Genomic DNA, 10,784 nt, shown 5'->3' on the forward strand with positions numbered 1-10,784 from the left:
AACTTCACCTCCAGTTCTTTCACTCTTTTGATCGCTTAAGTAGTACTGCATGAAGCAATAGGTGCAATATCGACCATTCTGTTATTAACTCATAAGCAATAACCTCAATCTTTTATATGATGTAGAAAGACCCAAAGTACCTAGAAGACAATTTCTGATTAATCCTCTAAGCCATTGACGGTTGTCTGTGTGCAAATATATAATAGCTTCACATGCTGGCAATGTGTATTAGCTAGCATATTGCATTATTTGTTTTCGAGCTCGATTTACATTAAACTTAGTTTGAGAGATAACCTCATCCCTCTGTCAACTTTCGGGAGACAGCTTCCACCAATGCCTCACCCAAAACTATTGGATAAGAGAAAGTGGTGGCCTATCATACAGAACCTTAAAGGTGTCGTTGCCGCGAAAAGCAGTAGTATTATACCAAAATTCTTAACGAGTTCACTTAGCCACAATCTCAGCTGCTAGCTCCCTAGTATCTCTTTAGCATAATTGCCTTTGAAAATATCCAACTTGGAGACCAATATTGAAATAAATTTTGCAGCTTAACAAATTTGAGTTGCTAGATTCAGTATTGTCTCCTTTCAAATTTTTTTTTTTTTTTAAAGTGGTTGTCAATCGTTATATGGCTCATTCTATTTTATTTTTAAACATTTTTTTAAACTTTTGTTTTGGGAAAAACTCATGCAGACCTGCTTTGTTCCAGATGGAAACAGAACCCATAAATATCATCAACAAATTCAATTCCGATCTGAGAACAATGTGTTCTCTATTCACCCCTCTTGCTACTAGCAAGATATATTTTAACAAACGTCCTTAATTTCATTTGTATAGCATTTATATTTTATGGGTTAACCATATCATCTGAATTATTGTCCCCCTTTTTTGTGCATCAAAAGAATGTGAATTCGGTACAGACAAAACGTTCTAAAGAAATATCCAATGCAAAATATTGGCTTGATGTACAAGCAGAAAAGATGGAGGAAATTTTCATGTTCCAAGAATTAATTTATTCAGAAAGAATAAGGTTAAGTTTGCTGCTCCAGATTCCAGACAGGACAGAAACAGATTCTAGATCAACAGGTCATCAATGGCTTCGGCTCTGTGATCTATTCAATGCAACAGATTAGAATTATATTACAGAAACCAAGAACTAGAGCAATATCTGAATGCAAATAATGAAAGTGTAATTGATGATCGAAATGTATATAGTGTGTCTAGAACTTACCATTCGATCAGTTACTGTAATCATCTGATAACTCAAAATGTTCATGTTGATCTGACTGCCATTTCTTCTTCTTTTTTGTCCGAAATGTCGGGCAATCTGGAAGGAAAAACTTTTATCAAATAAAAAAGATTTTCAAATAGCATGCAAAAACTTTTATCTTTCAAAGTATATTAAACCATCTTTAACTAAACTTCTAGGCGCGTTAGCATGAGATGTCCCATTGATAACAGTTCTGAACTTGGTGTTGATATAAAAATGGTTGTCCAGATTGGGTTCCATGAATGATAGGAAGTTGGAATTTACCTCCTTCTGGATATATGGAATTGTAGTGAACCTCTGCCCAAAAACTCAAGAAGATAACTGCAGAAGAATTGGAACCCAGAAAAGAAGGATACTAAATGAAAAATGAAAGAAAGAAGCAATGGCATGATTCATACGGCAATACACTGAAGATATATTCAATTATACTTGTCACATGTAGGAACTTCATACTGACTAATAAGACTAACGTTACCTCTTTCAGACTTTTGGATACTAGGAAGAATCTCAATGTAGCATGTGTCCTTGAATGATGTTATCACAAATATTTTTACACCATACTGCAGCAAAACAAATAAAGTCACTAAATCGAGAGAAACAGTGGCATCCACCCTCTAGCTCATGTATTATACTGCAGATCCTCAGGCAAAATGTATTTTGTCCCCTTTGTTATTGTAAAAAGATACCTATTCTTCAATTATTATCTAACTTTTTTGCGTCAATTTAAAAATACTGGGAGATTTATGCCTTTTTTCCAAACGAAGTTTTCCGTGTTCTTCTGAAAACACAGGGAGCAGTCCTCTCTTAAAAGTATGGATCTACCACAACAAAAAAGAAGCCTTTACCGGTAAGTCTCAACTATCAAACTTAAATTACCATGTTGGGATGTATCTACCTAAATTGTAGTTTCCACTATCATCCATGGTCCATGTGCATATTGTCAAATATAAATCAGAAACACTAAAACGTTATAGTAAATTAGTAAAATAGGCAACAAAAGAACAGCATTTTCAGTATTTCCTATTTTACACTTCAAAACAGTTTATATGTGCTAGAATATCAAGTAAATCTCAGAAGTCACATAAAACAAAATCTGGGATAAAATCTAATCTTGCTATCATCACAACTTTTTTTTTTGGCATATTTTTCTAGCTTATCAGTATCCATGGCAAGGTTCTTCGAAACTAAAACACACATAAATTTACAATAGTTGAGTGCAAAGAAATTTGTCTCTGTGAAGGTGATCAACAAGATAGAAAAAGGCTAATTTCCTGTAAACTGTTTTGCAGATTCGAAGTTTATATTGTATCATGCGAAGAATTAAAGCATCACGTCAATATGACTCGAGGAAAGAGAGACAAGAAATCTTACTGAATCCGCAGCAGCTTGCAGAGTGACGTGATCACCCCACTCTCCACTCCTTATATCATGAGCATAATGTCAGGGGTCACTTAAATAGGAACAGAAAATAGTTATCTAATATCAAGTACAGAGATATACTTGGACATCTTTTTCAGATAGGGTTCATAAGCCATGGATACATATCCCTCGTATATCTCTGGGCAAGACCTTAGCTGGAAGTCCAATTGTTGCAGCAAATGAAATATGACTTCAAACAAAACCACACTACAGTTTCAAGAAGAGCGTGAAGAGAATAGTCAAGCAGCATTAACCTGATTTACAACTTGTTGTCTGACGAATTTGTGATGCTCTGGAGTACGATAAAATTGGTCTGACAGAGCTCGAAACTGGGAGAAATGCTCATTTAGTTATTCATGGCGGTCATCTTATGCCGCTTTGTACAAGTATCTGAACATATTGACTAATGAAGAAACTGACCTGGCAGTTACCATCACCTTGAACCTTGAACTCTACCAGCTCATACACCTGTAATCTACAGGAGATAACATTGCATCTAAGTATTTGCAAAAATAACTGAATAACATCAATCTATACCTAAAAATATCATCCCGATTTATTCTTTTCGTTGACAAGCAGATAAGAAACAAGCTATTGCAAAGACACTCAACCAGACGCGTGTTATCAAGAACAATCATAGTGATCTCTTATCAAAGCTAAGAGGAATGTCCCAATTATATTATTCAAAATTTATAAACATCCCATTTCTAATTTAGTCTTCACCGATTATTTCTGTCTTTGGAAAAATAGAAATGACAAAACAAATGAGCATTTCAAAGACACTGCCTACACAAAAGCTGTTGTTGTTGACACTTCTTTTGTCAAGTTTTGTAGTGATGTGGTCAAATGAAAGAGAAAAATCTAACACCATTCAAATTGGGCACATGTCCATCAAGCGTTAACTGCATTAGAGTACTTTTTTTATACACAAAAGCCTCATGTTAAGTGATAAATCTCAATACCTGTCCAGAAGCCTCTGATGATCTAAAGTTGCTTCATCAATGGATGGTATTTCACCATTAATTCTAGGAATATGCTGCACAGATGAGACCATGGGAACACAGAGACATATCAGTCTCCAGTTCTTTATATTTGCAATCAAGTAAGCATAGCATGAGCAAGCATATCTGACTTAGAGTGATCCATAAATGAAATCCTGGCACAACACTAATGAAAAATTAATGACCAAGATCAAATTTTTATAAATGATACCTTGATTAGAAGCAATGCATTATTAATGAACCAATATGAACATCCATCCAAGTAAAGGCTTTGTTTTTTATTTAGACTATCATATAATTATGATCTGCCTTTAGATGCATAGTACACCAATAGAAATTTAAAATACCTCACCCACCAATAGAGAATAAACATCAAAATGGAAAAGCTCAATGAAAATTAGTTGTACGTTCTAACGCTTCAATGCTGAAGAAAAGTGCACAAGAATGTGAAGAACTTGTAATGACTGATAAAGTTCATAAGTGAGTAGTCAAGATGTAAGTAAAATGATGCAGATGTCGAAAACTGGGGTAGCAACAAAAACCAAGCATGCCTAATAAGTATACCACATATTAAATAGTGCTGGTTTAATTCGTCACACCAATATAATATAAAATGTATCCAGTCGTTTAATCATGTCAAACAGATTGCTAAGTCGCATGAATTTCAAGATCTGTCATTAAACTAAAACGAACATCCATTAACTCAAAAGTAATATGAATTCCCACATGACAAAGTATATTTCAACAGAGCTACACTTACTGGTATAGGAACCATCTGGTTCAGTCTTTTTCCCACTTCACCATCCAAAGAGTACCCATCCATTAGTTCTAATGAGTATAACCACTCCTCCCCGCAATATTTTTCTTCTCCAGGGCTTGAACATGAAGCTGAAATCCCCAAATCAGTTTCTACTTCGTGGCGATTGTCATTTCCTACTAGTCATAAAGAAATTAGTGCAACTATATATGGTGACAGGAAATCTTCTTTTACAAGTCATGTGGTGCTTAGGGCAACTATATTGACAAAGAAAGTAGTCAGTTTGAAAGCCTCTTGTACCTTCAATTTCGAAATTGTAGCTTCCCAGCGATTGAGGAAACCAATCCTGAGAACAGTAGGATGTTTGTGGATGTTGCACCCCTTCCTGGAAAGGCTTGACTGGTTCAGTTACTGAAAGTTGAGATAATTCTTCATGAAGACAGTTCACAGTAAGCTCCTGATTTCCTGTATTACTGCAGTCAGCATCGTCGTGATATCCTTTTGAGTAATACCCTGGATAATAGTCTGCATCATGTTGCATGAGGGAACCACAATATCCACAATTAGAATATGGATCACCATCGAACAGCTGAAGACCCCAACGGACAACATCAGGATCTTGTTCATAGGTAATCATTTTGAATAACGAAATATTTGTTTTGAGAATGAGCCTGCATACAGCAACCTTGATTTAATCAGGAAAATACACCATACATCTCCCCAAGAGTGAAGACTGATAATTTGTGCTTTGGGTATTTAAAGACATTTTTATTGAATCCCTGAACTAGACAAAATACACCACTGTCCTTTGTTGACTTCCTAAGCAGATACAAATGCAAATCAAAGATGGAAATGTCACGTTGCAAATAAGCATAATAGTTACCATGAAATGAGCATTGACTAGATCTATTATTCCTCTGATACAAAATCCTCGGCCAAAAACATTAAACATTGGTACGCTTAGGCCCTAAAATTCATAAATAAAGGAAGCACATGAGCATTTAAAACCATATTGTTAAGAGTTGCAGAGTAACCCATTTTGCAATGTTTCTTTTGCTCTATTTCAGCGGATTACCATAAATTAGCAGTATCACTCGAAAGCCCGTCTAATCAAATACTCCATTGCTCAGAATCATTTAATAACATCCAAACAGCATGAACTCGAAAATGAACTTTCATTATATGTAAAATCGTGTCCATCAAGATACGGGTGAAGTACAAAAAAGCTCAACATTTCGATCCGAACTAAATCTCACAACTCCTCCTCCTTTTATGATGTTTAATTTAGCAACTTACCTGACTCGAAGCAAAATCTCAATAGGAAAAAAAAAAAGGATCAATTTTGAAATTTATAAGCGCATTTGATCTATACTCGGAACAAACAGCAACGTACGGACGTGGAATCAACTATTTCATCCGATCACTGATATATAAAGCATCGAATCAATCAACGCAAATCAAATCAAATAAAGATACGAGAACAAGATCAGCATGCATTGCAGAAAAATTCAAAAAAAAAATTAAACCCAAAAAAAAAAAAACCGACCTTGAGCTCTCAAAATTCTAGACCATATCTGAAATTGCCATCTTCGCTCACCACACTTGCTGTACGTAGATACACTCGTTATATACACATGAATTATACAGTTTCGGGGCGCCACAGAATGAGAAGATGGGAATCGAAATGGAGATCAATGGATGATAATAATAATAATCGGTATTTTATTTATGGAGAATGATTCGAGTGATGGCGTGAAAGCTTCCATGTGAATGTATCTGTTTGGGAGTGTGATAAAAACAGGGAACACTCATTAGTGCATGAAGGAATATGCAAAAAACAATTTTTTTTATTTTTTATTTTTGAAAATAGTAATAATAATAATAATAATAAATAACTAGATTCTATTTCCCAAGTCTAAACTGGCTCAAGCATGACGAAACAAGAGGCTTTTACAAAAATTATTTTATATTCATTTTTGTTTTATAAAAATAGTTTATCATATAAATTATAATGATGTAGCCAAAAATCACTTGTATGTGACACGTTGCTTCCGCAAAGTCCGGAGTATCAGTAAGTCCTTGTATGTTCCCGATGGAGATCTTCAGTGGGTTGTTCCTACATCACAAAACAAAGTCAGAGGAGCCGGGAGGGTTCTCGGCGAAGGCACTCCGACGCTCAAGTCAGTTACTACTCAAGGAATAATAATCGAGAGTAGAGCGATATATTGCTTAAGAAAGTGTGTACCTTAATAATGAAGTGACTTGAGCTATTTATAGATATTCGGAGAGTTTCACGGGCTTAAGCCTCTTATGGGCCTTTGTAGAATTCAGGGCCTGCTTGAAAAAAATATATATTTAAATAAGCTTGGGCCTTAAAAATATTCGGAGTGGACCTTCATGATTGGGCTCAGGCCCAGTTGAATTTGTAGGTGTAACCTATCATAGGCCCCCCACTCTCGGGCATGTCGCGTGTGTGGGAGGTCCGAGAGTAGAATTTTTATCGGAGTATTGTCAGAAATTTAATTGCCGAGAACGAATATTTTTTGCCAATGCGAAAATTACGGGCATCGACCTGCCCGGTCATGGATGGAGAAACCATGATGGAGAAATCCTATCAGGACTGTGATGTAGTGGAATTAAAATTCTGGTAGAATAATAATAATCCCCATGTAATTGGATAGAATTAAAATTCTGCTAAAATATTAATAGTAGAAACCAAGTAGGACTCTACCAACTACTGTCATTATAAATTCAGCACCGCAATATGGTTTCACCATAATTACTAACGCAATTCGATTTTTCTGATTTGTGATTGCAGCACGTTTCGTCACGTTCAATTGAAAATAAGCAAAGGACAAAAAAAAAAAATCCACATGGCAGGTAACCATCAATGTGCCTACACGTGTTGGCCTTAAAATCCTCTTGTTTTTTTTTTTTTTTTTTTTTTTGAACAGATTTTGTGTGCGTATGTATATATCGAATATATGTGTATATGTGTATCAATATTCCACGTATATGTGTGATACTCCATCTCTGGCTATGGGTTATCATCTTCTTCGTCGAGACGACGAGTGGGCGGCAACATACAGGAGAGGCGATGGTGGTGCAATGGTGCTGCCGAGGAGATGCAGGTGGCGGACCGGCGGTGGTTAACGAAGTGGCGGTTTTGCTCAGGAGGGTTCCGGAGTTCGCGAAGTGGAATCCCACCCATGGCTGCGTGTTGATCCATCGAGGGCTTCCGTCGATGTCCAGCCATGGAGGAGCTTCCATGCCTTCCAAATCTGGCTCGACGGGAAGAAGGTTGCCGTCGAAGATGAGTTGCGGCAAGCGATGATGAAGAAAACGGCTACGCAGCGACGGAAAATTCGCTGGAGACGGTGGTGATGGAGTTTACACAATCGAGTTCCAGTCATGGCTGCTTTTCCGGCGAGGAACAGAGCCAAATTCTGGGCTTGACTGCCAGACGTGAATGGATACGTGGTGAGCCGGCTATGGCCGTCGACCTCCAGACACGGGAAGTGCAGAAACTTTCTGGTCTGGCTCGATGAAGCTATGTCGTGGCCGCGAGAGACGGAGCTGTCCAAGGATGCGCGGAGAAGGAGGCTGCGCGGCGGAAAACTCGCCGGAGAAGGAGGCTGCGCGGCGGAGAAACTCGCCGGAGAAGGAGGCTGCGCGGCGGCCAGCCGAGGACGGTGGGTAAAGTTGTTGAACCTCGGTCTGTGATGGATACACACATATACAATCGTATATAAATATGCACATGTTACATATCTATACGTATAGGTATATATATAATATTCCTAAAAATAAAATAATAATAAGTAATTTCTATGCTTATGTATTCCATATATATATATATATATATATATACAAATCATATTAATAAACATATACAATCTACTACCACGTAATCGACGCTACTACTTGCTTTATTATTATTTAATTAATATTATTTTTTGGTAAAATATATATTTTTATTATATATATATATTTTTTCTAAAAAAAAAAAATCATTTCAGGGCATCCTCCACGGGGTAAAGTATTTTCGGTGTTGGTTGCTAACCGAGAAATTTATCCCTCCTCGCCAACTGAATCTGGCGATGACAATGAAATTGACGAATGTTTATATTCTTTGAGTGATTTGAACACAGTGGTATCTCGTGATACGACGAGACCACCTTGCTTAAAAATTGATAGAAAACCGAATTCTTGCGATAATAGTGGTTCTGAAGAGTCTCCGGGAGGAGTGAGCGAGCGTCTTTTGGACGAGTCGGAGATTTTAAGTCCAAGTAAAAAATTTGACTTATCCTCTAAAAATATCCTTAAGATTCCCAAAAATGGAGATCTTTGCCACGAACCGCCTCCGGGATATTTTACTGTATATCTGGAGTACTTTAATTTTGGTTTCTCGCTCCCTCCTCATGCCCTTTTGATAGAAATTGTAGATAGTCTCGGGGTGGGTTTAAGTCAATTAACACCAAGTGCGATTCTTCTCTTTACGTGTTTTCTACGTAGAATGAGTGAAATTAAAATGTCACCGACTATAGACTTATTCTATGCGCTTTTCTCGGTGCGTCGCTCCATGCCGGGTTCCTATACTTATTTTCTACCTCGGGGAGATTGTAAGTTTTTATCTCGTTGTCCATCTCCAAAAAATGATTGGAGAAAAAATTTTGTTTATGTATGGGATTATGGTTGGGAGGTTCCCATAGTTTGGAGTCCGGGCCATAGGAAAATTATATTAGCAAAATCCACCGTGAATTGCAACTTAAATGTCGTTCCTTAGGCCTCTTCCAGGAGTTGGTTGACCCAAAAAGTTTGATTCCTGCCGGTAATGCTTTGTTCAAATTGAATTTTGATGACTGTATTTTGCGTCTTCTTTGGATTCTTCTACTCGTGGTAATTTAAAATTTATTAAATTTACTGATCATTGTCACTCTTCTCTTTGTGTTTGTTTGTAGGTGACAAATTAAGTTTGGCGGAGGTTCGCGCTTGCATAGAGAAAAACGAGAAAACTCCGTCAAAAACATCGAGAAAAGAGTCACCAATGGATCGAGGTAATCACAATTCCCAAGGGATTCCAAGGAGGAGGAATTCTCCCGGGCCATCCGACCGTGTCAATTGTTCTGGTCCTCCATCTAAAAATACTGACACTCGTGACCGAAGGAATGGTGGTAGAAGAAATGATGCTGATCGTGATACCCGTACTAGGGAGAATGCTAATGGTAGAATAAATCCAAAAAGAAGACGTGAGGATGAACGAACAGTTCCTCCCGATACTCATGAGGGTCGTCACTTGTTCTTGGAGGGTGTGAATCACAAGAATAATGCTGGTTCTTTTTGGGATTTGAAGGATCCAGAGATTGGTTGGAGAACCGGAGCTAATCTCATTGGAGATCATGACAGGTTGCATCTACTGCCTCAGCCTACCGAAGTATTAACTCGGTCTCTTGCCTCGTCTGCCTTCCAGGTATATTATTATACGTTTGATATTTGTTATGATTTTTATGTAGTAAACAATACTCCTTATCTATGGGTCTTTGCAGATTTTATCGCTTGCCCAAACTTTTCAATTTCGAGAAGAGAGGTCTCGAAATTCCGGGAGAAAATTTGATGACGAGCTGGCGTCATTAAGGGGAGAGTGCAAAAGACTCGGCGAGGAAGGTGCTAAGGCCCGAGATGATTTTCTCAAATCGCAAAAGGATCTTGAAGAGAAATCCAAAAAGTATGATGCAATGTGCAAGGATATGGAGCTACTTAGGGGAAAATATTCCCATGAATCGGAGACCGGTGAAACTTTTCTCAATTCGTCAATAGGCAAGAATCTCTTGCGAAGTACCGGAGAAAAAGCAATTGAATGCTATCGAGAGTCCACAGATTTTAGAGATGAAGTGATTCAGCGGGCGATCGTTATTCATGATGAAGTTGTAGTGGATTGCCGCAAAGAACTACGGAAAACTCAACTAGTTCCAGAGGAAATTATTATGATGATTCACCCCCAAATTCCGGAGCCTAGTATTGCCCGAGTTGACGATGACTCGGATCCTCCCTTAGGAGATTTACTGGGAGGTCTAGGTGATGAGGAGATGATCGAAGCTTTGCGTTCGAATTTTTAGCTTATACAACCAATAATGACAGTGTGTATCAGAGCTATATGGAGACTAAACCGTGGAACAGTTTAGCTTTATTATTTCTTGCCACTTTCGGGCAAAATTTTTTTTGTGACAGAGTCAAAGTCATAGACTTTTTTTTTGTTCTTTTTGAGTAAGTAAGTATTTGTCGATTATCATATCTCTTTTGCATTTTGAAGTTGCTATTGCATACTTGTTTGATGAAT

The 10,784-nt window shown here is 37.5% G+C and overlaps 2 protein-coding genes across 4 annotated transcripts; one reads left to right on the forward strand and one right to left on the reverse strand.

Moving 5' to 3' along the window:
• Positions 1–873: 873 nt before the first annotated feature.
• Positions 874–6,217, reverse strand: LOC140890702 (OVARIAN TUMOR DOMAIN-containing deubiquitinating enzyme 12-like). Of its 3 annotated transcripts, none has more exons than XM_073298694.1 (12): positions 5,994–6,217; positions 4,748–5,118; positions 4,451–4,578; positions 3,652–3,725; positions 3,110–3,164; positions 2,944–3,018; positions 2,771–2,844; positions 2,642–2,690; positions 1,746–1,830; positions 1,535–1,591; positions 1,232–1,327; positions 874–1,112 (listed from the first exon to the last, which is right to left on the reverse strand). In XM_073298694.1, the coding sequence occupies exons 2-11, from the start codon at positions 5,082–5,084 to the stop codon at positions 1,239–1,241; spliced, it is 1,023 nt and encodes a 340-aa protein (XP_073154795.1). In that variant the 5' UTR covers positions 5,085–5,118; positions 5,994–6,217; the 3' UTR covers positions 874–1,112; positions 1,232–1,238. The 3 variants fall into 3 exon arrangements, with proteins under 3 accessions (XP_073154795.1, XP_073154794.1, XP_073154793.1); XM_073298693.1 differs by having other exon boundaries at positions 4,451–4,623; XM_073298692.1 differs by having other exon boundaries at positions 4,451–4,626.
• A 3,181-nt stretch (positions 6,218–9,398) lies between these two features.
• On the forward strand, positions 9,399–10,563 carry LOC140888899 (uncharacterized). The gene is made up of 2 exons (XM_073296601.1): positions 9,399–9,917; positions 9,994–10,563. The coding sequence occupies exons 1-2, from the start codon at positions 9,495–9,497 to the stop codon at positions 10,561–10,563; spliced, it is 993 nt and encodes a 330-aa protein (XP_073152702.1). The 5' UTR covers positions 9,399–9,494.
• Positions 10,564–10,784: the final 221 nt, after the last annotated feature.

The sequence above is a fragment of the Henckelia pumila genome, chromosome 3 (genome assembly GCF_033568475.1).
Source record: "Henckelia pumila isolate YLH828 chromosome 3, ASM3356847v2, whole genome shotgun sequence".
Lineage (NCBI taxonomy): Eukaryota > Viridiplantae > Streptophyta > Magnoliopsida > Lamiales > Gesneriaceae > Henckelia > Henckelia pumila.

What these genes read in the sequence shown, in the direction of transcription:
- LOC140890702 (XM_073298692.1), bottom strand. Translation starts at nt 5,084, where the DNA reads ATGATTACCTATGAACAAGATCCTGATGTTGTCCGTTGGGGTCTTCAG. An exon ending in AAGGTGATGGTAACTGCCAG is followed by an intron (nt 3,019 to 3,109) that starts GTCAGTTTCTTC and finishes CATTTCTCCCAG; the next exon opens with TTTCGAGCTCTGTCAGACCA. An exon ending in TTCCATATATCCAGAAGGAG is followed by an intron (nt 1,328 to 1,534) that starts GTAAATTCCAAC and finishes TTTTCCTTCCAG; the next exon opens with ATTGCCCGACATTTCGGACA.
- LOC140888899 (XM_073296601.1), top strand. Translation starts at nt 9,495, where the DNA reads ATGGATCGAGGTAATCACAATTCCCAAGGGATTCCAAGGAGGAGGAAT. An exon ending in TTGCCTCGTCTGCCTTCCAG is followed by an intron (nt 9,918 to 9,993) that starts GTATATTATTAT and finishes GGGTCTTTGCAG; the next exon opens with ATTTTATCGCTTGCCCAAAC.